The 27,694-nt window shown below is 37.6% G+C and overlaps 2 protein-coding genes across 3 annotated transcripts in view; one reads left to right on the plus strand and one right to left on the minus strand.

The window, feature by feature from the left end:
* Positions 1-4,510: 4,510 nt before the first annotated feature.
* Positions 4,511-10,427, minus strand: hdhd3 (haloacid dehalogenase-like hydrolase domain containing 3). Its single transcript, XM_069934196.1, has 2 exons — positions 9,912-10,427; positions 4,511-5,651 (listed from the first exon to the last, which is right to left on the minus strand). The coding sequence occupies exon 2, from the start codon at positions 5,615-5,617 to the stop codon at positions 4,901-4,903; it is 717 nt and encodes a 238-aa protein (XP_069790297.1). The 5' UTR covers positions 5,618-5,651; positions 9,912-10,427; the 3' UTR covers positions 4,511-4,900.
* The window catches only part of anapc2 (anaphase promoting complex subunit 2), a 52,256-nt gene continuing 34,676 nt past the window's right edge, over positions 10,115-27,694 (plus strand). The window contains exons 1-3 of one of the 2 annotated variants that reach the window (XM_069934178.1): positions 10,115-10,285; positions 13,314-13,912; positions 19,624-19,756. In XM_069934178.1, coding sequence (XP_069790279.1) covers positions 10,193-10,285; positions 13,314-13,912; positions 19,624-19,756 — 825 coding nt within the window. In that variant the 5' untranslated portion in view covers positions 10,115-10,192. Of the gene's footprint in view, positions 10,286-10,332; positions 10,399-13,313; positions 13,913-19,623; positions 19,757-27,694 lie in introns of those variants that run through there. The other variant, XM_069934181.1, reaches the window with a different exon arrangement.

A 27,694-nucleotide genomic window follows, 5' to 3' on the forward strand; every position in this document is an offset into this window, starting at 1 on the left:
ACCAATAAGATTAATAGGTAGAGTTAATTGTATTAAGATGAATATTTTTCATAGGATTCAATATTTGTTTCAATTTATTCCTTGCAAGGTTCCTCAAAATCTTTTTTGAATTCTATTGTGAGGAAGTTTTTATGGAAGGAAAAGTGGTAAGGGTATCTTTACAAATATTAACTTGGAAATAGGAATTAGGAGGTTTACAGCTTCCAAAATTATTATAAAGTGGCATAATTAAAATTTATTAATAGAACATTTGATTTGGAAAAGTTATTGGTATGGGCAAATATTAAATTATCTCAAATTGGTGAGAAAAAGATGAATCATTTTATTTGTAAATGGAATTCTGTTATTACGTATGAATTCACCTATTTTGACACATTTAATAGAATTATGGAATAAAATAAATGGTACACAAGGGAAAATCTCAAGGGGTCCCATAAATTTGTCCAAGATTGTTATGAAAGAAAAATACAAAATATCGCTAAATTTTTTTTTGTTATTATCAAATTTTACTTACAGATGATGGGAAGAAGTGATTTATATCTGAAATGTATTCATTATTACAGAATAAAATGCCTAAATTAGATTTGCTTAAATCCAGGTTAAAATGGGAAAAAGACAGTATAATTAAAATTGTTAATGTGAGATTTCAGTTAGTTTATTATTTTATATATCAATTATATTTAACTCCAGAAAATTAAAGAGATATAATCTAATTTCTTCAGATTTATGTTTTAGATGTCAGAAGGAAGTGGGTTCTTTTTTACATTCTACTTGGCCATGTGAAATAATAAAACTTTTTTGGAAGTGACTTAAAGAATTTTTAGAAGTTAATTTTAAAGTTAAATTTTCATTGGATCCATCAGTATTTTTGTTAGGTAATATTAAGAAGTTGAGTTTAAAATTAAGACTAACTAGATTTCAAATTACATTTTTGAGATTAACATTGGCTGTAGCCAGAAAATATTTAGTAATTACTTGGAAAAATGAGACTGATTTGAGTATACATAGATGGCATATGGAATTAAGATTTTGTATTCCACTGGAAGAAAATAACATAAATTACATGATAATTTTGTTATTGTAAAACTTGGAGCCCTTATTTGGATTATATGGGTTTAAAATTTTGAATTCTCTGGCCACTCTTTGATGGTGTTACTCTAATCCATGGCAGTTAATTATATTATTATAGTTTACATCTCCTTTTCTTCTTTCTTCTTCTTGAGGATTACATTAGTTGGGTATTTGGGGGATAGGGTGGGTAGGAGGGTTAATATGGGAGGAAGGTGAGTAGTAGGGGGAGCAGTATGTTATATATAAACCACATTTTTTTGATTATATGCATTTTTTTTAATGTTTGTAACATGGTTCATAATTAAATAAAAAATTCCCCCAAAAAATTAATGCACAGCACAGCACAACCCTAACCCTAATGTGCGGCTGGTGTAATACAACTTTCTGCATCAGCTGTACCTGACACTGCAAAAATTGAACACATCTAATATCTAACAGATATTGCTTCAGATGTGACATTGAAACAGGAACTTTGTGCATGCAACCTGAACATGTACCAAGGTGAGGCCCTTTTGGGTGGAACTAGGCCAAGTCCAAGGAAAAATTATAGGCAAAGAATTCCCGCAGGATCCAGAGTTGTTCCTGTTGGGAAACATTATGGACTTAAGACTTACAAATTCAATTTATAATGATCCCATTGGCAGTGGCCAGGAAGTGCATAGCGGTTATCTGGAAAATAGAAATGGAAAGCTGTTTTCCTGGAGAAAGTTACTGACAACTTAAGAAAAAAGGATGACAATTAAAAAAAATTGGTAACCATACTTAAATTCCATAGAAGCGCGACTATAGTATGGACCATCATAGGTAGTGCCCTACCTTCCCCATCCATTCCTCAATGGTGGGGGGGGCTCCATTCCATCTCAACTAGGTAAAGTCAAGAAAAGATAGCAGCCTGAGCTCTGGTCACCATGCCTTGACAAACCCATAAAACCCTGATATATGTTTCACACCTTTGTTGTGAGTGTCTTCAATGTCATGTGTAACTGTGGTTAGTTAAGTGTTGGGGAGGGGGAGTAGATCTTGAACTCTGCAGAAAACATTGTATAGAATTGATAATTGTAAATTGTATTCCATGCTGACACTCTTAACATTGACACTGATCAAGTTGATGATTATTTAAGTTTGGAAAATCATAAATAAAAATTCAAAAAAGAAGAATAGGGAATAAGAGTAAAGAGGTGTTGATGAGGCTCTGTGGGGTACTGGTGAGACCTCATTTGGAGTACTGTGTGTAGTTTTTGGCCCTTATTTTTATAAGGGATGCACTGATATTGGAGAGTTCAGAGATTTACAAGGATGATTCCTGGAATGCAAATGTTAACATGAGGAGTGTTTATCAGCTCTCTGACTGTATTCATTGGAGTATAGAAGAATGAGCGGGGATCTCGTAGAAACATTTTGGATACTGAAAGGATTGGACACAGTAGATGTGAATAAGATGTTTCCCTTTGTGGGTGAGTCCAGGACAAGAGTGCACAATCTTAGAATTAGAGGGTACCCATTTAAAACAGAGATGAGGAGAAATTTCTTTAGCTAGCAGGTCGTGGATTTGTGGTTGTTGCTACATACAGCTATGGAGGCCCGATTATTGGAGGAGTTTTAAGGAGGAGATTGATAGATATCTAATTAGTCAGGGTATTAAGGGATATGGAGAAAAGGCTGGAAATTGGAACTAGATGTGAGAATGGTTTAGCCCATGATGGAGTGGCGGAGCAGACATGATAGGCTGAATGGTTTACATCTGTTCCTTTATCTTGTGAGAAGAATGCCCAACAAGTGGCAGCGCACCATCGTATTTGCACTTTAGTTTTTTTTTTAAAACACCTTGACATATACTCTCGCTTCTTCAGCTGAGAAAAAAAATCCTTCACCTTATCATCGTAAATTATCCATAGTTGGGCTGGATAGATTAACTTGTATCAGACCCCTGCAGGATACGCAGTTTCCACCTGGACTCGGACCACTTCTGCAGCAAGATCATGGAAAACTGAGATAGTCATCACCTTCAGTTTTACCTCGCAGCATTTTCTGGCACAGCTTTGGACATCCACCCAATCAGTATAATAGTGTAGTTTGGCCACTATGGCCTGTGGGCACTCCCTGGATCCAGCTGAAAGTGACTCTTTATCCAGTCTGAACACCTTTTTAATAAAGCAGACACTGTTTTTACTCATGTTGTCGGTTTCTTTGGGAACCCCCACTATCCTGATGTTATTTCTCCCAGACTTTGCTTCCAAATTCTCACATCTGTTTTCCAACTTTATCATATCGGTGGTGAGAGTTTCAACTTTCTTTTGCATTGAGCAAAGGGAATCGGCGAAGAGTTTGTTTTATATTTTAAAAAAATTTCGGTGCAGGTACAGGACGCATCAAATCGCCTGGTTGGGTGGGGATCCCTGACACCCTGGGACTGGAGCAGCTCCAGACCACAGACAGCAACCGGGAAGGAACTAATTTTCTTTTGCATTGAGCTGTCATTGGAACACCCAGAAATTGAACATTCTATCTTTCCAACAGCATCTTTAATTTCTTTCATTCTGGTGCCTGTGGATGCTTTTCTGGCACAAATTGCATTTTTATAGTCTATGGCCCCAACTTAAGGAAAGCCATATCTTCTCCAATACGTATTCTTATCTCCATTTTAATAGTCTCTACAATTTATTTACAAAGTTCAGTCAGCTTTGCTAGCTTTAGCCACTCAAAGACAGTTACTCGTTCTTCCTGGTCTGACAGTGAGCAGCCCGAGGAGACAGAATTAGGCAAGGCTGAGGGTTCAGTCTGCTGGGTAGGCCTCTGGGCCTGCTGCACGCTGTCTCTACTTTTAGCCTTCTTGTTAGGTATTTCAACACTTCAAAATTCTCCCATTACTTCAAACCATTGCGAACTATAACCAAATGGTTGGACACTGCCTGGATTGCTGTTAAATAATACAATTTTGCAGAAGGTCTATATGTTGTGACTTACTCCATCAACCACTCTCTAGTGCCCCCTCCCCCCATGTTTATTTTTAATATAACCATATAACCACTTACAGCACAGAACAGGCCAGTTTGGCCCTACTAGTCCATGCCGTAGCAAATCCCCACTCTCCTAGTCCCACTGACCAGCACCCGGTCCATACCCCTCTAGTCCCCTCCTATCCATGTAACGATCCAGTCTTTCCTTAAATGTAACCAATGATCCCGCCTCGACCACGTCTGCCGGAAGCTCATTCCACATCCCCACTACCCTCTGTGTAAAGAAATTTCCCCTCATGTTCCCCTTATAATTTTCCCCCTTCAATCTTAAACCATGTCCTCTAGTTTGAATCTCCCCCTTTCTTAATTGAAAAAGCCTATCCACATTTACTCTGTCTGTCCCTTTTAAAATCTTAAATACCTCTATCAAGTCCCCTCTCAATCTTCTACGCTCCAGAGAAAATAACTTTGTTATTTACTGGTACTTCTGAATTTTTTTTATTTTTTTATTTTTTTTACAACTGGTGTGGTGAATTCCACCTTATTAGCTCAGGAGAATGCACATTTCCAATATTATTTGAAGAGCCCCGACAAAGATTCCTCCAAAAGACTTTTATATGTAGATTAACTGGGCATTTCCCCAATTATGTGACTTTTGAACTGCACATCAAATGCAATAAGAAACCCATAACACCTCAGTGAATTTTGATGAGGTGGAACACAGATTCTTTTCTGAAGGTAATTGCTGTAATTCTGTCAATAAGCGAATCCTAAAAATCTTTCAACAACAGTCACAATTCTGAATATCACAAATTGATCAACCAATGGTCATAATGCAACTTTGGATATGCACATTATTCACTGCTACGTATTCATTTAATGAGACCACACAACTGCTGCAAGGAGTGAAGGATGTGGGCCTTAGGGAGCAGGCCCTTTGCTCCAGAGGGTTCCTCTTGTCCTCTGCAGATCAAGTAGCTTTCCATTCCAATAGCCCTGGCTGCCAGATAATCCATCCACACATCATCTCCAATGTGTACTGCCTGCTTGGGCTCCACTCGTGCAAGTTCCAGAGCTGCATTGAAGATCCGCTGATCTGGCTTGGCGATTCCAACATCTTCTGATGTCAACACAAACTGAAAATACTGCTGTAGGTTACAATTGGCCAAAATGTGTTTCAGACGTCGATCAAAGTTGGAAATCACTGCCATGTTGATGCCCAGCTTCTTGCAATGTGTCAGGGTTTCCTTCACATCATCAAACACCTCCCAGTTACCAGCACTGCAGAACTGGCGATAAAGGCTCTCTGCCAATGGGGATAATACCTGCTCATCTCTGACTCCGCAGAGACAGAAGGTCTTTTTGACCACATCCATCCACCACTGCTGGGAAGTCAGACCCTGACCTTGGCCATAGTTGGGGAACAACTTATCCTGCATTTGAAAAGCAGCTGGGTATGATCTGTCAAGAGTTTTGGCATCCAGACGGACTCCGTGAAGCTTGGCCTCTGAGGAGTACAGCTCACCAACTGAGTGGCGCACTCGGAGCAGAGTGCCTTTTACATCCCACGTCAGGAGCTGGGGTCTCATCCTCACATTAGTCACCAATAACTGTGATTATGCTCTGTGAAAGAAAATAAATTGCACTAAAATATCATTCAAAACATTAGGATGCATAACTTCATAGCAATGTGGTCTATGCTTAAGCAGGAACTTTCGTAGCCAATTTCTACTAAGCAAATGTCACTATATGACAATGATGAGGCTATGGCCTTAATATTGTGGATACAAACATTTTGTGGCTTTAGTAAGGCCTTCAACAAGGTCCCACATTCGAGGTTTGTTCAGAAGGTTAAGACACTAGCTATCCATAGAGTGGTTGTAAACTGGATTCCAAATTGGCTGTGTGGGAGAAAGCGGAGAGTGGTAGTGGATGGTTGCTCTCAGATTGGAGGCCTGTGATGAGTGGTGTGCCTCAGGGATCTGTGATGGGACTATTGTTTGTTGTCTATCAATGATCTTGGTAATAACATGGTAAATTGGATCATCAATTTTGCTGCTGATACAAAGATAGGAGGCGTAGTGGACAGTGAGGAAGATTATCAAAGCTTGCAGAGGGATCTGGACCAACTGGGAGAAAGGGCCAGTAAATGGATGATGGAGTTTAATGCAGACATGTGTGAGATATTGCATTTTGGAAGAACAAATCAAGAAAGGATGTACACTGTAAATGGCAGGGCATTGAGGAATACAGAGGAACAAAAAGAACTGGGGATACAGGTACATTGTTCCTTGAAGGTAGCGTCGCAAGTGGACAAGGTGGTAAAGAAAGCTTTTGGCATCTTAGCCTTTATAAATCGAAGAATTGAGTATAGGAGTTGGGATGTTATGTTGAAATTATTTAAGACATTGGTGAGGCCAAATTTGGAATATTGTGTGCAGTTCTGGTTGCCTAACTACAGGAAACAGCTCAATAAGATTGAAAGAATGCAGAGATTTACTAAGATATTTCTGGGTCTTCAGGAGTTGAGTTACAGGGAAAATTCAACAGGTTAGGAGTTTATTCCTTGGAATGAAGTATAAGGGGAGATTTGGTAAAGGTTTTCAAAATGATGAGGGTTATAGCCAAAGTAATTGCAAATAGGCTCTTTCCACTTAGGAGAGTTAAATACGAGAGGACATGGTTTTAGGGTGAAAGGTTTAGGGGATACATTAGGGGGAACTTCTTCACTCAGAGAGTGGTGAGAGTGTGGAATGAGCTCCCATCTGATGTGGTGGGTGTGGGCTTGAGACTTAAGAATAAATTGGATAGATACATGGATGGGAGAATCTGAAGAGTTATAGAATGGGAGTAGGTTATTGGGACTAGGTTATTGGGACTAGCTGAACAATGGTCAGCACAGACTAGAAGGGATGAATGGCCTATTTTCTGTGCTGTAGCGTTCTATGGATTTTTGAACACCACTGATAGATATTATTGAGAGTCTTAAACAGCTCTGGACTCTTTGCATACAATGTTTGAATTGGACAAACAATGACTAGTCTATTCAATTAAAGTAATCAGAATTGAGAAAATTGTAGAAAAAAGTATGAATTCCATTGCATATGTAAATTGTGCAATGAGTGTGACAATAAATTCGTTATCATAATCAACATTGACACTCCAGCATCTAAAATTCTCTCTCTTTCAAAAATAAACTATTTTAAAAACATTAACTCTTTCCTTCTCTATAATCAGCTGTAATCCTTCTGCATCATCTCTCACTTTAACCATCACTTCCCTCTTGTCTCTCTCAGGTGATGAATCTGTAAATATCTTTGCCTTATTGAGTTCTGTAAAAAATCTATTTTTTCCTGCTGGAACAAAAACTTTCAATACTGCCGGATACTTAAAAACAAAAGCATAACCTTTCTTCCATAACACATTTTTAACAGCATTGAATTCTTTTCTTTTTTTTCCCACAAAATCAAAACATATATCAGGGTAAAAGAAGATTTTATTTCCATTATAAATTAATGGTGATTGTCTTTCTTTCACTTGTTTCACTGCCAGTTCAAGATTTTTTTCTTTTTCTTTTTTTTTTTTAAAATCGCACTTAATAACAAAGTAAATTGACCAGTATTGGTCGTGGCTTTTGATCTAGTTGCGGTTTCGGTCGTAATGCTCTATGACCTCTTTCAATTTCAACGTCTCCTTGAAATTTGGTTACCCCCAAAGATTGTGGAATTCAGTGTTGCAAAAAGCTCTTCATATCCTTACCTTCATCACCTTTTTTAAGCCCAACAATTTTTATATTATTTCTGCCACTGAAATTGACTATAATGTCAATTTTTTGAATTAGTTGATCTTTTGTTGCAGCTGCTTCAGCATGAATCTTTTTCATCTGTTCTTTAACATTTTGAATTTCAAATTCATTCCCTTTAATTTTTTATCCACTTGCCTTACTACACTTTTTAACTTCCGAGGTTAATTGATTGTTGAAAAGTATCCATATATTTCTTCATTTCAGTTGTAGATATACAAGTCTCTTTCATTTTTTTTCTGATTTTTTTAGCTGAAACTCTTTGTTCTAGGTATAATTCTTGTTCTTCTTGATTTTCATCCTGATCACTGGGGTTGCGCATGCGCAGAGTCTCTTCTCCCGTGGCAGGCGGCCATTGTCGGAGGACACCCCAGGTCCAAGCTTGTCTCCACAGGCTCCTACCTTCTGGACAGCTCCAAGATCCTCCTTCAATGCAGGCCTCTCTTCTTTATCTGTCTCTTTTTCTTGTTTGATTTCTTGTGAAGTAACAGCAGTTTTACCTTTGGTGACATCTTGTCGTGTTTATTGGGTCTTGTGACAGCTTTTCCTTCTTTTTTTTCCCACCACTTCAACCTTTTTTTGGAACTTTTCCGGAGAGAGAAGGGATTCCAAGTCTAACCCCACATCATCACGTGGCATGCCCCCTGTGTTTTGTTTTGTTAAAAAAAAAGATACATATATAGTAGCGAGTGGTGCAGTGAATAAAGCACAGTAGAAGTTGTCTGTGAGCTGAACCAATAGAACTGATTATTGGAATCTTCGCAGGAGTTAAAATAATGAGTTGGTGCACTATCATAATCACCCGACCTCTGAAGTTACACACCTCCCAGGGTTCTTTGCGCCCACCCCAGCCACCAGAACACCCTGATTCTGCGGGGGCTGCAACTATGGGCGCTGATTTGACACATGAGTGACACAGTTGACCACAGTACATTTTATATCTATAAATCTTGAAAAAAATTTTTTAAAAAGAGATGTACTGCACCTGGAGACGTGGTGCTTCAATCATTGTTTAATACAAATCTAGTAAGGCTCCCCACAGCACACAGTAGATATGTGTGAAGACGCTATCGAGCCCAGCATTATAACACCAATAGGCATATAGAAAGATAACAGAATTCAGCCGGTCTTTTCAGCGTTTATAGGAGACAAAGATATATTGACTGCGTTTTCGGCATTAGCCCTTCTTTAAAGAATAAGCAGAATATTGTTTTTCCATTATATATTTGTGGCACGAATAAAAGCTCTTACAACTGTGTGAGGGATACTGGAATGTTAGGAGTCCAGAGATACTGGAAGCAAGTGCCAATTAAGAATAAAGTATTATGGGTTAACTTAAGGTGAAGGGATACTGGAATGTGAGGAGTCAAGCAAGTGCTCATTAGAGATGAAGTATTATGGGTTAAATCAGGGTGAAGGGATGCTGGAATGAGAGGAAGGGTTGTAAAAGTGTAATAAACTAAGGATCTTCAAAACAGGATAACAAGTAGATAGCTTTAGCAAGTCTTAGGGATTGATTAATGAGTGAAGAACAAAGACATGATACTTCTCTGGCTAACAAGTTTGCAGGAAGACACATAAACTGATAAGAAGTTAGAATCCACGTGGGCAGAATTACCTAATGCTAAACCAATCCAGGAGGCAGAAGAATGTTGGGGGGAAGGTATCTCTGTACTGAAATGAAATGTATAAAAGTTGGGTCAGCCCCAGTATCTGTGTGTATTCCCAGGGTAAGGGGAAGCACCCAACTTTGCATTGTTGTAATAGAATAAAAGTTCTTTGTTCTCAATTTTTGTCTCGAGCAAATTCTGTGAAGGTACTTCTGTTTCTCACAACTGGGAAGGGATCACACGCTTTTATTAGCTTATGGCAGAGGGTAAGATCCTACACTTTGCACCCTGAGTCGGCTCGGGGTTGAGGCGGGAAACCGGGGTCACATATGGGTAGGTGGGGGCAGAGTTCGCCATCACCAGTGAATCTCAGTTCACCGCAATATGGACGATACTGAGTCCCTCCTGCAAGACGAAGTCAGCGCAGGAGGAAGAATGGTCCGGTGCTACTCCCCTTCTCGCCCCACTTACATTCAACCGGCGGCCTGGGTTGCGGCCTCCGGACCCCACTCTCGCCGACCCTCCCGTGCGTCATCCAGCTGCGACGGACGCTGCCTCATCGCTGCACTTCGGTCCTGCAGCAAATTCCCCACTCATTCCGCTACCAATTGCAATAGTCTGAGGTGAGAGCGGAGTGATCAGGACCGTTGAAAAGAGTGAGCGTCAATATTCTGACACGTGCCTCTGGAGTCCCTCGCGCCTGCGGGTCGCCTTTTGTTGGTGCACATGCGCGCGGCGCCAGTCGCTGGGCGATGGCGGCGGGAGCCCCGAGTTCGCAGGAGTTCGGCTTGTCGGCTGCCTGGACTCGTCTGTGTGTCGGCCTGGGACCCGCCTCTCTCGGCCTGGTATGATGTCGAGGCAGTGGCCCACCTCGGGAAAGGGGAACGAGGGAGATCAACAATCACGGATGTGGTGGAGCCGGGCTTGGGAAAGCGATGGGTGGAGGAAGAAAAGGAGTGTGAGAAGGAAGGAGTGAGGAAATGGAGCGGTGGCGTTGAAGAGGGGGAGAGAATGATTGGGGAGAGTGACGTGAACTGGGCGTGGTGGAGCTCGGGGTGAAATGTTATTATCTTTTTTGATGATATGTTTGATAAAATGCAAATTGAGAGATGCGAGGCTGCAGCAGATAATAATTTTGGTGGATTTGTACATTGTCCTTGTTTATGACAAACTCTTCTATCCATTTTAAGATCATTTGTTCATATTTATTCACACTCAATTGTACTCACCAAAATGAACCTGCATATAGAGCAGATGTGTAGGAATCTATTCTCATTATGTGGATGTCCTGTTGCCTTTGCATCTGGTTCACTGGTCTCATAAGACAGGAGAGCAGAAATAAACTATTCAACCATTTGAGTCCATCCACCATTCAATCACGAGCTGATCCATTTGGCACTCAGCGCCACTGCCTGGCCTTCTCTCCATCACCTTTGATGCCTTAGTTAATCAAGAATTCATCATTCTCTGCCTTCTATACGTCCAATAACTTGGCCACAAACCCCTGTGGCAGCAAGGGTTTCCTTGTCATTCCACTTAAGCTCACCTTCCATTTATTGGCTATAGCTAATTAGCCAATGGAGACATTGAAACAAACATTGATGCATTCTGGAGCTTTTTTTAAATACTCATTTCAAGTCAGTCACTAGGTATCCATGAAGAGGTTATAAACTAGATTTGAAATTGGCTGAATGGGAGAAGAGAGAATGATAGTGGATGATTGCTTCTCAGACTGGAGGCCTGTGATTAGTGCTGTGCCTCAGGGATCGGTGCTCGAATGATAATGGAACCTTTATTTTTACGTTTATTGTTAATTGTTGTCCATATCAATGATCTGGATGGTAATATGGGAAATTGGATTAGCGAATTTTCTGGTGACACTAAAATTGGAGGTGTGTGGACAGCGAGGAAAGCTTTCAAAGCTTGCAGAGGGAACTGGACCAGCTGGAAAAATGGGACAAAAAAAAGGCAGATGGAATTTAATGCAGACAAGTGTGAGGTATTGCATTTTGGAAGGACAAGCCAAGGCAGGACATATACGGTAAATGGTAGGGCACTGAGAAGTGCAGAGGAACAAAGGGATCTGGGAATACAGATACATAATTCCCTGAAAGTGGTGTCAACAGTAGATGCAGTTTGAAGAAAGCTTTTGGCACCTGACCTTCATAAATCAAAGTATTGAATACAGGAGTTGGTAGTTATGGTGAGGTTGGTGAGGCCAAATTTGGAGTATTGTGTTCATTTCTGGTCTCCTAACTACAGGAAGGATATCTGTAAGATTGAAACAATGCAGAGAAGATTTACTAGGATGTTGTCGGTCTTCAGGAGTTGAGTTACAGGGAAAGATTAAACAGGTTAGGACTTTATTCCTTGGAGTGTAGAAGAATATGGGGAGATTTGATAGAGGTTTACAAAATTATGAGAGGTATAGACAGAGTAAATGAGTAGGCTCTTTCCACTTAAATTAGGAGAGATAAATACAAGAGGACATGGCTTTAGGGTGAAAGGGAAATATTTGGGGGAACATTAGGGGGAAGTTCTTCACTCAGAATGGTGGGAGTGTGGAACGAGCTGCCATTTGATGTGGTAAATGTGGGCTCACTCTTAAATTTTAAGAATAAATTGGATAGATACATGGATGGGAGAGGTCTGGAGGGTTATAGAACGGGAACCAGTCAGTGGGACTAATGGAATGATGTTTCAACATACACTAGAAGGGTCGAATGGGCTGTTTTTTGTGCTATAATGCTCTATGGTTCTAAGTCCTGCTCTTGGAGTTTCTGACTAGAAACATACACCTTTCTTGATGCTTTATGAATGCTTCTTGTTCCAAGATCTCCTCTTGCAGTTACTGAAGCAAAACAAGAAACGAAACAAAGTTTTTGTCCCTCTTGCTCCCTTTAATTCACTGGATCCTGGTTTTCATACACCCTTTACTCACTGGGTTCACTGAAAATCTATTTGTAGAACTGTATATTATTAAATTAAAAGTGTGTTGGAATATTTTTAAAATTCCTGAATATCTCAGCAGCACCAGCAAACATTAAAACATGTATTTTCTCTTTTATGATACTTATTTGATAAATGTATGTTTCATTTTCATACGGTTAAGTTTCAATTGATAGTCAATGCATTGCAAAGTTATTTTAGGGTTAGGGTTAGAATTCTAATGATATTGGGGAATCAGAGGTAGAGAGAGGGTGAGCAAATTCATTTCCTGGGAGTCACTATCGGAGGATCTTTCCTGGACCTAACATACTAATGTCATCATGAAGAAGGCCCATCAGTGCCTCTACTTCATCAGGAGTTTTGGTTGGATGTTGAAAACCTTGTACGAATGTGTAGTGGAAAGTGTCCTGACAGGTTGCATCACAAAATTGAATGGAAGCACCAATACCTTTGAGCAGAAAGCCCTGTAAAAGGTGGAGGACACTTCCCACTGAGAGCCACAGTTATCAGTTATCATCAAGGATCCATGCCACCCAGGACATGCTCTGTTCATGCTGCTGGCAGCAGGAGAGGTTCAGGAACAGTTGCTACCCCTCCACCATCAGAGTCCTAAATAATAAACTCAATTGGAGACTCATTTAAGGATTCTTACTTTGCACATTATTTATTGCTGAATATTTATTATTTTGGAACAGTTTTTTTCATTTCCTTCTTTGTTTACATTTCTCTCTTTTGTATACTTACCTTTTCTTGAGTACAGTTTTTAGCACTACCAATAAGGAGAAATTCTGCCTGGCCTGTAGGAAAAAGAATCTCAGGGTTGTATGTAATTTATGTACTCTAACAGTAAATTTGAAAGTTGGTGGAATTTGAGGAAGAAGAACAAAATTATGAATTCATTGTGTTTAAACTTGTATTTTTCAGGAAGAACCTGGATTTGAAAGTCATGAGTTTCTAGAGGATGAACTCCGAGCTGCACTTGAAATTTTGCGACATTATGGTGTGCACTCGGTGCTTGTGGAATGGTTCATGGAGGTGTTACAGCTAGACCTTCAGGGAAAGATTGCAGCAGAGTTCTGGGACTTTCTCACACAAAGAGAGAACATGGTGACAGAGCAACAACGTTCCAAACTCCTGCATGATGCCTTTAGCATGTTAAATCACAGACTAGCACCCTATCTACGCAGCCTGAAGTATTTGGAGACTTGGATAGAGGAAGGATTGATTAATACTGCAGGCCCTGGAACATTAAGGGACAAAGTCTACAATATGGTTAAAGCTGTGTTATTCTTTTCGAGTGTACAACCCTTCCAGGAGATTATACACGAGTTTTACACTCGTGCTTTCAGTATCTATGTACACCGAGATAAGAGTTTGCGGAATAGAGATAGCCTGAATGAAGAAGAGGATGAAGAAACTGTGGATGAAATGGAGCTAATGACGTGTGCGGGCTGCTGTTCAGAGAAAGAGAAATGTTGGTGTGGTACTGCAATGGAACAGTTTACACAAGTCAATCATGTATTGTAGGTACCGTAGCTTTTAATTCACCTTTTCTTCAGCAGCTTGCCAATTGCTCCCTTTAGTACAATGCAATAATATTAATTATAATTTTAATGTAGATGTCTAGGATAATCTGAGCAAATTATATAATGTGAAAATAATAGCTTCAAAGGGGTTTTTTGAAGATTACAAAACCTGTTGTGTTCATATGCTGTTTGAAATGTTTTATGCAGGAAAAAAGTTAAATGCTTGTCTAATCGCCTAGATCTTAAAGTGCAATATTCCTCTGCTTAATTTCTACTGTTGATAGATCTCCTATTGCCATGTCTTGACTAATGGATAGGACGTGGATGAGAACTGTGTAGGATAGTTTATAAAAATATTCCAATTTTTCACTTCCCATGAGCTTGTTTGCATTATTGGGAGTTCTGAAGTGAATTGTGAATATTTTGCCAGTAATAAAAATGCATGCTGTGTTTCACAGGAATATCTCAAATTCAAAGACAAATATATAATTATTGGTACAAAGGCTTTTGCTCCCAAAAATAAAAATCAGGGTTCTTGATATTGCTCCAGCAATACATATCAGTCACGCTTTGAAAAATAATAGAAAATACTATTTTCTAAATGAGATGATGGTTGGAAAATAATCTGTGACATCTTTGCCCATTTGCACGTGTATTAATTTAATATTTCAACTGAAAAGGCACATCCAACAATATAAAACTCCAAATGTCTTGCACTGGAATTGTCATCTGATCTTGTGTTTTGATCTTGGGGTGTGATTGGAAACCATGATTTTCTGGTGAATGGAGAGGTTGCCACTTCTGATAGTTCAACATTTTTTTTTGCCTTTTTAATTATATTTTCAAGCTATTCTTGTAAAGATTCAGTGGTACAAAAAGAATGGTGAACAAAGATGCAAATACAGTAAAACCCTTGGTATTCGGCACCTGTGGGGATTGGTAGATGCCGGATAAGTGAATTTGCCAATTGCTTGAGATTGTTTGTTGCATTAATTGGTCCAGGAAAGATCCTCTGATAGTGACTCCCAGGAAATGAATTTGCTCACCCTCTCCAATTTTAAACGTTTGTATTTTTTACTTGTTTATCTTCTGTGGTTTTTTTCTTGAATTTCGCATAACGGGGATTTTACTGTACTGCCTCCGCTAGTGAGTTTGGAAGGTGTTCTATTTCCCAGCAGGTGTTATAGTTGATATTGGCGTATCAGTTCAGGTGGCTAATAAAATGTGTTATTTAATTTCAATTAGAATTTTATCATGCATGTGAAGTTGTTTGCTTCCTTAACATAATCAGGACAGATAATATTTGCATGAGACATAGACATGGGGAGAACGTACAAACTCCTTACAAACAGCGCGGGGTTTGAACCTCTGTCTGGCCCTGATCGCTGGCACTGTAAAGTTGTTGTACTAACCACTATGCCATCTATGCTCCCCAAACAGCAGACCAACCAATCCCCCTCCACCTGGCTGAACTTGTTCTCATCCTTAATAACTTTTCCTTTGGCAAAGCCCACTTTCTCTGTCCAAGAGGTATCCCACATGGGTTTCAGCAATGCCTTCCTTTTTATTGGCTATGTGGAGCAATCCATGGTACAGGCCCATGGATACTGTCTCCAGCACCCATGATGAGTAGGTCAACTTTAACCACTTTGCTGCTAGCTCTACTCTAACCTCTGATTCACCTAGTCCATCTTTGGCATCTTGATCTCTCTGTCTCCATCTCTAGAGACAAACGCTCCACAGATATTTTCAATACACTTATTAACTTTACAGTAACCGTGACTACATCTTTTCACACCTTGTCACCTGTGAGGATTCTGTTCCATTCTCTTAACTCTTCATTGCATCTGCTCACAGGATGAGGCCTTTCATTCCAAAACATCTGAGATGTCTCCTCCTTCAACTTGATTTCACCTGTACTGCCATCAACTCAACCCTAACTGCATCTCCTCTATTTCCTACACATCTGCCCTGGGCCCCTCCGTTTTGAAACACAACACGTTTGGGATTTCCCTTGTCTTCGCCTAACACCTCATCAGTCTTTGTATCTAACCAATTATCCTCTGCAATTTCTGCCTCCTAAAACATCATCCCACCATCAGAGACATCTTCCCCTCCTCCCATTTCTGCTTTCTGCAGAAAATGCTCCTTCTGGGACTCCCTCATCCACTCATCCTTTCCCACCAATTACCCTCTCATTACATCCCAATGGCTGCAAGAAATGTTACACATGGATGGCCAGGGTATGGAGGGCTATGGACTGGATGCAGGTCAGAGGGACAGCCAAAAAAAATGATTCAGCACAGACTAGAATGGTTGAAAGGACTTGTTTCTGTGCTGTAATGTTCTATGGTTTTATACATGCCCACTCCTTCCTCACCACCATTTAGGGCCCCAATCAGTCCTTCCAAGTGAAGCAACACCACTTGTGAATCTGCATCCAATGCTCCCATTGTGGCCTCTTCTACATTGGAGAGACTGGGCACAAACTGGGAGATTGTTTTGATGTGCATTTTGCTCTGTCCCCTTCAATCACAGAGACTTTATAGTGGCCAACCATTTTAATTCCACACCCCATTCCCATTCCAACATGTCTATCCATGGCTTCATGCACTGTGAAACCAAGGTTATCCACAAATTGAAGGAACAACACCTAATATTTTGACTGTGCACTCTCCAACCATATGGCATTAACATCGACTTCTTCAGTTTCTGTTAAACTGCTCTCTGGGTTTCTTTCCTTATCCCCTGTCTCCTCTCTTCCAGCTCACCATCTTCTCTTTCATCTCCATTTAGAAAGCTTCCTCCTATTACTTTTCAGCTTTTTTTCTCCACCATCCTACCTATATACACCTATTACATGTTAGCCTGCACTCTTCACTGTTCCTCACTCCTCTCCCCCACCACACATTTTTATTCCATCTCCTGCCTGCTTTTTGTTCAAACCCTGATGGGGTATGTAAAGGGCTCAGGCCCGAAACATTGGTTATCCTTTACCTCCAATACATGCTGCCTGACCTGTTGAGTTTCTCCAGCACTTTCGTGCATTGCACTTGCCACAATCACAGCATCTGCAGACTTTCCCATTTACCTGCAGAACAGATTTTTTAGAAAGCAATGTTGGAAAAATCTGTGAAAAATTTAACATAAATTAACATAATTACTCACCTTGTGGTTGTTTACACTGCACCCCTTAAGTTCCTGTGCACATTAGTCCTGGTGCTTTTACGTGGAGCAATGTGGCCTGCATCATCAGCTGGATGTCGAATTCATGAGGTGTGAATTAGACTGCAGGCTTCCCTCGAAAAGAAATAGGGGTCCTGCAGGATAAATCGCGGTGCAGGAATTGACTAAAAATTCCTACATTTTCCTTTTTAGATTGCCCATGTAATGGCATATTTTATTGATTGTGCTGTTACATGCCTGCAGTCTAAAAACCCTAATTAACTCCATTTGTTTTCTCAGATGCTAACAGAAACATATAACCATATAACCATTTACAGAGCGGAAACAGGCCATATTGGCCTTTCGAGTCCACACCAGTTCACTTCTTTTTTCTTTCTTCTTCTTTGGCTTGGCGTCGCAGACGAAGTCCTCAATAATTTCCTGTAGATTAGTTATGACCTCACAGGTTCGAACATCTTCATTAACCCAATTCCTGGAATCATCTTCATTCTTCAGCGCTCCGGCTGATAAGTTCCATACACTGAATGAGGATTTTGTTCGAGATTCAGAACTACTGAGTCTTTCCAGCATTTCTGATTTTCATTGAAGATTTCCAGCTGCTACTGATTTTTGGATTTCAATTATTGATTGTAGTCTTTTACTGCAGTAAATTATACTATAAATGCAGAAAACTGTGAGTGGCACGGTTAGTGTAACACAGTTACAGCACCAGCAATTGGGATAGGGGTTTGAATCCTGTACTGTCTGTAAGGAGATTGTTACTTCTCCCTGTGTCTACGTGGGTTTCTCTGGATGCTCCGGTTTCCTCCCACCGTTCAAAACGTACCGGGGGTTTTAGGTAATTTGTGTGTAATTGGGTGGCATAAGCTGGTGGGCTGAAAGTGCCTGTTACTGTGCCATATTTAAGTTAAATTTAAATTTTTGCAGTTACAACGAAAGACATAAATTGAATAGCCAATTAAATCAACAGTATACTTGGAGTATTATGTGCAGTTATTGTTACTATAGTAAATGCAGTAAACTCCCTGGTATCTGAATTCAAGCAACTGGAAAAAAAATCAAAGAAAATAAAAATAAATAAGAATAAAATAATAGGTGAAAAATACAGAAGATTAAATTGGCGTACCTTGCTGTTAGCTCGCCTATCCACTACTCAGGCGCCAGATGACAGCTGCAACCAATTCCTTTTTGTGGCCAATGTAAACAAGATTCCATTTCACAGGATATTATTTTGGACAAATTTCCCCTATAACCATTACCCTGTCGAAAGAAAAGCAACCAGGCATCAGTGTCGAACTTCAGAAAAAAACTGCACAACTTTCCGAGACTGGGCCTTAATGTCGTAGATAGCTAATGAGCCAAAATTAAAATCCTCCATAAGCACTGTACAACTCAACTTTTTCCAGTCTCTTACAATCTCCATCTTCTGCTTACAGAAGATGGAGATTGTAAGAGACTGGAAAAAGTTGAGTTGTACAGTGCTTATGGAGGATTTTAATTTTGGCTCATTAGCTATCTACGACATTAAGGCCCAGTCTCGGAAAGTTGTGCAGTTTTTTTCTGAAGTTCGACACTGATAAAAGGATGGAATTACTCAACCAGGCTCTTTTTGAATGGTTTTTAGTTCAGAAAGGTATATCAGGACCCATGTTGCAAGCAAAAGGAAAGGAGTTCAACGAGAAGATGAATATTGAGGTACAATGTTCTTTTTCAAATGACTGGCTTAGCAGGTTCAAGATTCGTTACGGTACCTGTATATTATACTTGTCTGGTGGATCATCAGGCAATGAATAAATATTAGTTAGGCATTGTAAAAGTAAGTATCAGACAACCAGAAAGTAAACTTATTTGGTATCTAACAATCCCCATAGGTGCCAGATACCAGGGCTTTTACTGTATGTGATTAAGCTAAAGAAGGTATGGAAAAGGTTCACAAGGATATTAGCTGAACTGGAGGATGAAGCATAAGGAGATATTGGATAGGCTGGTGCTGCTTTCCTTCAGGAAAACTTGGCTGATTTATTGAGGCGTGCAGGTATGATAGACTCCCCACCCTGCGGGGAAAAAAATTAGAGAGTATAAATTTATCATGAGAAGGAAAATATGTAAAGGAGATCTGAGAAGTAGTTTTTTTTCATAAAAGATGGTGGATATGTGGAAAAATCAGCTAGGAACAGTGGTTAGAATAATAAAATTTTTCATAAAAGCTTTTGGATAGGTTAAATTTAGGAATATGGGCCTAGGCAAGGTAAATAGATTGACTGAAACATGGATAAGTTAGGCTGCAGGGCCTGTTTACATGCTATATTATTTAATGAATATACATTCACATTGTTGAAACGTGGAAAGAAATGTGCACCCTGAGGAAACTAATGCAGCCACTACAAGAATGCAGACTTCACAGAGACCACATCTGGTGTCAGGATTGAATCATAGTCTCTGAAGTTATGAAGCTACGCAATATAGAGGGTCTCAATAGCACTGATTTGCCAAATTTAATGTTACATATTTTGTTTTGACAGGGACTCTCTGAACCTATTAGAACGCATCAGTGCTGATGCCATCACCACTATCTTGCACAAGATGATAGAGGAGTATGTGGGGAGATTGTGTCGTGGAGAATATGAAAATTCCTTTCTGTCTCAGCTTGAGGAGGTAATTGAGCCCAAACTGATAAGTAAGCATTTAGATTTGATGTGCTAAAAAGAAATTATAATTGGTACAAAAATACACTGAATGATCAGTGTTACAGCTTATAATTTCAAATATTTGTTTTGCAGGTGGAAAATATACAAGTGGATATTAACACATATCATTTTATCTTGTCAGCATATTTAGTCCTTGCCTTGGCACAAATTATCATTGTAGCTAAGTAATGAGTAAATTCTGATGGTACATGGTGACCATGCAGAACATTGCAAGAGCATTGACATGAGAATGAAAGTTGGAAATCTAGAAGCAGAATAGAACTTAATGTTGGATTGCCACACTTCAATACCATTTAAAAAAAACCAGTTGGAATCACTTCTCAGAATGGTGTTCTCATTCAATTTTGGGAAGTTTTCCTTTTATAACCTGGATATTTCATGAATTGTATTTGTTCAGAGTTGCATCGTATCTTCCCTTTGTTAGCAAGAGATGGGAAGTCATGGCAGGTTGGTCACCTTGCTGGGAAAAGTGAAGAGCACTTTTGGGACTCTGATTTCATTATGGAAAGGTCACAAAGATATTCTAAAAATGAGGCTAAATTGTTTTACTTTATGGTTTAGAATTGTTTTAACATTTGTTATGAGATTCAACAATAAAGTTCTGAGATGACTCCATGAAATAGGATCAGTAAATTTGTATGGGGAGAGATCTGTGTTATTTTTGGAAAGAGAATCAGTCTCATTACACATGATTAGATGTCAAATTCAGAATTTTGGACTAATTATTTTTCATGAAAAAGATAACCGGAGTTTTGCCTTTGGTCTTAAAGCAAAAATGTATTTTTAAAATTTGTCTGACATTGATTTGCATTTTAGTCTAATGAAAAATATTGCACTAATTGCTTCTGAAATTTTTCCATCTTCCTTAAACATTGCTTCATTTCACCATAGTGAACAGTTGTCCAAATCTACATTTATCTATATCATGCTAACCTGTTCTCTACCAGAGTTCTGGTCCTTACTTACACCCCACCAACCTCTGTTTTCATTGGATCACCAGCTCGAATAAGATTCTACCACCATACACATCTCCCTTCCCATTTTCAGCGATAATTTTCAGAAGGGATAGATTGTGGACTACCTTGATGTAGATATGGTGGGCATAATAGCTTTTGGTAAATTGGCCTTCATTGGACAGAGTGTTGAGTATAAACGTTGGGAGGTCATGTTGCAATTGTATAAGATGTTGGTGATGCCTCATTTAGAATATTGTGTTCAGCTTTGGAAAGATATTGTTAAGCTGAAGAAGGTGAAGAGAATTTTTTTTGGAATATTTTATTTTTGTTTTTTTTTCAAAAATTATACATAGTAACTTTTAAATATACAATATATTAAACTTTTTCTTACAAACCCCAAAGCATAAAACAACAGTTCCTCCCTCCCTCCATTACCCCCCTTCCATACGTACAGATCCATTCACCGTCCGAGGTTGTATATATTTTAAGTATATAGAGTACAGATGGTTTTGTATATATAATAGTTACTTTTATACCCTTTTCTTTTGGTTCCTTTTGTATCTAGGCTTCTGTATGGTTCAGGTATGGTTGCCAGACCTTTACAAAAGTGTCATATTATTCTTTAAGTTATTTGTGACTTTGTTTCCATAGGTAAACAGCTGTTCATTTCTGCAGTCCATCGTGCTATAAGTAGAGGGGAGTCAGACTTTCAAGTAATTGTGAAACATTTTTTCGCTACCATCAGTGCTATTTTTATAAATGAAATTTGATATTTGGTCAATTTGTTGGTTATTTCCATGAAATTACCTAATGTATATACCTCTGGGCCGCCTCTGAAGGCCACTCCTGTTATCCTGGTTGATTTTTCTACGATTTCTTGCCAAAATGGCCTCATTTTCATGCACGACCACGTGGCATGTAGAAAAATTCCTGTCTCAGTCCCACATCTGAAACACATCTCTGAAATTTCGGCTTTTGATCTGTGTAACTTTTGTGGAGTAAGATAAAATTGGTGTGAAAAAATATATACTGAACTGTCCATATGTTCCATTTATAATTAATGTCATGATGTCCTTGCACTAATCTGATGAGCTTCTTTCTAAAATCACCACACCCAAGTCTGACTCCCATCTTTCCCTTGACCTCTGCAACCCTAGTTTTGCACTTTCTCTCTGTGGAGCACAGTAAATTGTATTCGCCATCCAAACTGCTTGTTCATTTTCACTAATTTCAGGTGGGGTCAACGTTGGTCCCCATCTTTCTCTTTTTTTTTAACTTTATTTATTCGTTCAAAAAACAAATAATATATGACATATGCAGCAATTAAACATGAACAAGAAATTTTTTTATATATATATATGTGTATATAATATATATATATAAAAAAAGAAAAGAATTCCCCCCTTTCAGCCAACTCTCCTAAGTAAGAGGAGCCATAAAAAAAGAAAGAATATTAAAGAAAAAATTAAATATACATATTAAAATCTAATCAATATAAATTGAAATGTAAATATTCCGAGTATAACAGCCACTTATTAATAAAAAAATTATAATTATCATGTGAAACGTGTAATTTTTTTCCAGTATTAAACAATATTTCATCTCATTATGCCATCTATTAATATCAATCATATTTATCTTTCCACGTACTAGCAATACATTTTTTTGCTATGGATAAAGCTAAATATACAAAAGCAAGCTGGAATTTAACTAATCCCAAACCTTTCAGAGGTTGCAAACTACCCAATAAAAATACTGTTGGATCTAAAACTATTTTAATCTTATACAGGTATTCTAAAAATGATTGAATTTTCTTCCAAAAAGATTGTATATGTATACATAACCAAACAGCATGAAAAAAAGTTCCAATTGTATCACCACATCTAAAACACAAATTGATTCATTAAAACCATACTTTTTTAAATTTTTTCAGGTGTCAGATATAATTGATGTAAAAAGTTGTAATTAATCATTGCATAACGTGCATTTATCAATTTAGTTACACTATCATAACAGATATCTAACCAATCATCTTCAGAAAAAATAAAACCAATATCCGGTTCCCATTTAATTTTAGATCTATCCCAACCCTTTTTATCCATACCATCCTGTAATATTTGATACATAGATGAAATATAACCCTTCTCTGGTAACTTCATAAGAAAAGTCTCAAATTTTGTAATTCTAGGTAAAATCATATCTCTACCAAACATACATTTTACCAAAGATCGATAATAAAGAAATAAAGTTCTTATCAATACCAAAATCTTCCTGCATCTGATTAAAAGATAAAAACTTACCCTCTTTAAAACAATCTCCCAAATTTTTCACACCTTTTAAATCTCCAATGCAATAAACTTTGATAATGTATTGAAAAAGAAATGATGATTATACAACGGTGTCTAAGCTAATAATTTACCCCAAGAGCCTATCATTTTATTTTTCTTTATCCATAACTTCATTAAATGTTTTAGTATAGGCACATTATATTGTTGTAACAAATTAATATTCCACCTAAACAAAAATTGATGTATTTCAAATTCAGAAATACTTGCCATCTCAATTTTAGCCCAACTAGGAGGCCGTACCAAATCTATCAATGAAATAATAAATTTAAGTTGGGCTGCCTCATAATAATTTTGAAAATGTGGTAAATGTAGTTCCCCTAACTCATAGTTCCAAGTTAATTTATTCAAAGCTACTCTCGAAAATTTACCCCTCCATAAATACTCCCTAACCATTTTATTCAAATCTCAAAACAAAATTTTATCAAGTAAATACGGAATAGATTGAAACAAATATTGTATACGCGGAAAGATATTCATCTTAATTGAATTTATCCTTCCCATTAAATTAATAGGTAAATCTTTCCATCTAATCAAATCAGTTTGAATTTTTTTCATTAATTTATATAAAGATTGATAATTAATACTCAAAATTATACCCAAATATTTAATTCGATCAGTCCACTTCAAATTAATAATTTTCTTATAAACTGAATAATCTCGTTCACTTACCGGTAATATTTAACTTTTTTCCCAATATATCCAGAAAGACATCCATATTGTATTAAACATTCCTTCAAATGCAAAAGTGACTGAGCTGGGTTTATTAAATACACCAAATACATCAGCAAATAAATTAATTTTATACTCCTCATCTAAAACTATCATACCTTGTATCTGTGTATTTTGTCTTGTCAACTGTGCTAAAGTTCAATCACTAACGCATACAAAGCTGGTGATAAAGGACAACCTTGACGAGTTGATCAAGTTAACTTAAAAGATTCTGAAATCAAACCATTCGTCAATACTCTAGCTATCGGTTTACTATATAGAGCCCTAATCCAACCAATAAAAGAAGGACCAAACTTAAATTTCTCCAAAACTTGAAACAAAAAATTCCATTCAACTCTATCAAATGCTTTTTCTGCATCTAAGGATATCACCATCGGGTGATCTAAAGATTGTCGAAATCTATTAATCAAACTAATCACGCGCAAAATGTTATCTGAAGCATATCTATTCTTTATAAAACCTGTTTGATCAATATGAATCAACTTTGGTTAAAATTTAGCCAATCTATTTGCTAATATTTTACCTATTATTTTATAATCTACATTTAACAACGAAATTGGTCTATATGAAGATACTTTCAAAGGATCTCTATGTTTTTTAGGAATTACTATAATTAAAGCACTAGAACAAGACTTAGGTAATTCACAATGTTCTCCAACTTGACGTAATACATCCCCAAACACTGTAGATAAATCATCATTAAAAAATTTTATAAAATTCAACCGAAAATCCATAATCACCAGGCGATTTACCGTTTGGCATTTCTATTTTCTGATCTTCTGTAGCATCTTTCTGAAATTTCTTTTCTAACTCATCGATCTGTTTCTCTAATTCAAGACTCTGATTTAATCGATTCTTTTTTATTTTAGAAGTATAACTAATTATTTGTCCTCTCAAATAGGCTTTCATAGCATCCCATAATACAAACTTACTTTGAACAGAATTAGAATTTTCTTTAAAAAAAATTAATTTGTTTTTTCAAAAAATCAATACATTCCATATTTTTTAACAACATTGTATTAAATCTCCAACGATAAGCTATTTGAATTTTATCAGGTTTATCAGAAGCCATCTTGGATTTTTTAACTTTCTTCGGAGATTTATCTAATAAAGGTTCCAAAACACAATTAAAATCACCACCAACTAAAATATTATCATTAGCCTGACCCAAACATAAAAATGCATCTGAAATAAATATTTCATCATCTGCATTTTGGGCATAAATATTAAGTAAAGTCCAAAATTCACTAAAAATCTTACAATTCAATTTAAACTTTATTTATTCGTTCAAAATACAGATAAGTAACATATATAACAATAAACTAAACATGAACGATATATTTTATATATATAAAAGAAAAAAGAGAGAAAAAAAATGACCCCCCCCACTTTCAGCCAACTCTCCTAAAGAGAGCCATAAAGAAAGAAAAAGAAAAATTAAGCATACATATTAAGATCTAATCAATGTAAATCAAAATGTAAATATTCTGAATATAACAACCACTTATTAATAAAAAAACTATAGTTATCACGTGAAACATACATATGTGATTTTTTCCATTATTAAACAATATTTCATCTCATTATGCCATCTATTAACATCAATCATATTTGTATCTTTCCACGTACAAGCAATACATTTTTTGCTACAGATAATGCTAAATATACAAAAGCAAATTGAAATTTATCTAATCCCAGACCTTTCAAAGGTTGCAAACTACCCAATAATAATGTCGGATCTAAAAGTATCTTAATCTTATACAGGTATTCCAGAAACAATTGTACTTCCTTCCAAAAAGATTGTATGTATATACATAACCAGCATTACCACATCTAAAACACAAATCTGATTCATGAAAACTATATTAAAAAGCGACATCAATTTTTCTTTTTCTTAATATATACCAAAATGTGTTTACGCTTAATCTGTGTGTTTAAACCTCGAACATTAAAAGTAGCAAATCTCAACTTTGACATATCCATTAATATTACTAAGAACTAATAATATCTATATATAAAAACTCAAAGTAACGTAAATAGGCCCTCCAATAGGAGAAAAAGAAACCACAAATTAAAGTCTAAATAAAATAAAAATAAAAAAAATAGAAAAAAAAGATAAAGCAACCCCCCCAAAAAAAAACTACCAAAAGGTAGTAATCCCTAAACCCTAAACCAAACTTGGGTGTGGATCACCCACCAGTGGCTGATGACTAATGGAACATAGAGCAAATCTCTCCCTTCCCAGCCAAACAAAAAAATAACAAGACATCATAATGACATAAAAATAAAGTAAGAATAAGTAAGTTCTTCTATTCATCCAATAGATTCCAAACTCAACGACCCCATTTCAGGAGAAATTAGACTCTTTCCATTCCCATTTCTCCCGTTTCTACCATTTCTTCCATTTCCAGAACAACCAGATTTTTCTTTAGGAGACAATGGTGGACTATGTCTTGAACCTCGTACATCTGGCAACGAATCAGCAAAAATCATTGCTTCACGCTCATTCTCAAAAAACCGAGATTGAAGGTCTCCACAAAACACCTTCAACACTGTCGGATAACGAAAAGTAAACTTGTATCCTTTACGCCACAGAACTTCTTTAACTGGATTAAATCAACGCCGACGCTGAATAACCTCTTGACTCAAATCGGGATTAAAAAAAAACTCTACTATTCTGAATCATTAACGGAGCTTGTCATTGTCTTGCATTTTGCCCTGCTAGACGAAGTATCGTTTCTCTGTCCAAATAATTCAAGCATCGAATTATCACGGGTCTCGGTGATTGATCAGGTGGAGGCCTTCTTCTTAAGGCTCTATGAGCTCTTTCCAATACCAAGCCTCCAGAGAAAAATTCTTGTCCCAATATTTGTGGGATCCATTCTGTAAAAAAACGAAGAGGATCTTGATCTTCCATACCTTCCAGCAAACCAACAATCTTCACATTGTTCCTTCTACTTTGATTTTCCTAATAATCTACTTTTCTCTCTAACTCCTTTTCACGTTCTTGCAATTCTTTAACGGATTTTTCCACCTCCATCACTTTTTCTGTATTAGAGGCCACGCTGTTTACATTCCAAAAAAGCAGACTGAAATCTTTTTAAATCTTCAGAAAATACTTCCATTCGTGTATTAACTGTAATGAATTCTGACCTCATACTATCTTTCATTTGAGCTAACTCTTGCAATATCGGCTGAGTAACGGTACTTAACAGGTTAACTTGTAGTTCAGAAAGATCCGACCCTGTTTTCTTTAACATAGTGTCAGAGCCAGATAACTGCAACTCCTGCTGCAGCTCAACAGCAGGCATTTTAACAGTTTTACTGCGTGATTGAACTCCCAACGACGACACCCTGACTTCCTCAGGGGGTTGATGCTGGTCTCTCCTCACAACTTGCTGTTGTTTTCAAGAACTCACGGATAAGATCAAGCTCTTCAGATTGAAGTACTGCCTGAGTGGTTTCAAACAATGGATTCATTTTTCTACGAGCTCCCTCTGCTGTTGGCAGACTGCCAGAATCAGGATCCACTTCTTGGAAACACGCACTTTCCTCCTGAGAACGAATAATTGCAGAGATATTCTTCTCCTGGTGAGCAATAATCATTTTTTTTCAGCTGTGGTTTTTCCAGGCCCTAAATCTTGAACACTCCGAAAATGTAGTTTCTTCTGTACTTGAGGTTTAATCTTTTTGCCATTGGTAGCCATAACAACTCTTTAATACTTTAAACTAAGTTTTAAAAAAGTTTAAACTTAAAAGCAAAAAGTTAAAGACGGGTTCTTAAAAGTCTGGCCAGAGAGGTCAAGATTACACGTCTGGGCTCTATGCCATCTTGCCACACCCCCTACAATT

The sequence above is a fragment of the Narcine bancroftii genome, chromosome 1, assembly GCF_036971445.1.
Source record: "Narcine bancroftii isolate sNarBan1 chromosome 1, sNarBan1.hap1, whole genome shotgun sequence".
Lineage (NCBI taxonomy): Eukaryota > Metazoa > Chordata > Chondrichthyes > Torpediniformes > Narcinidae > Narcine > Narcine bancroftii.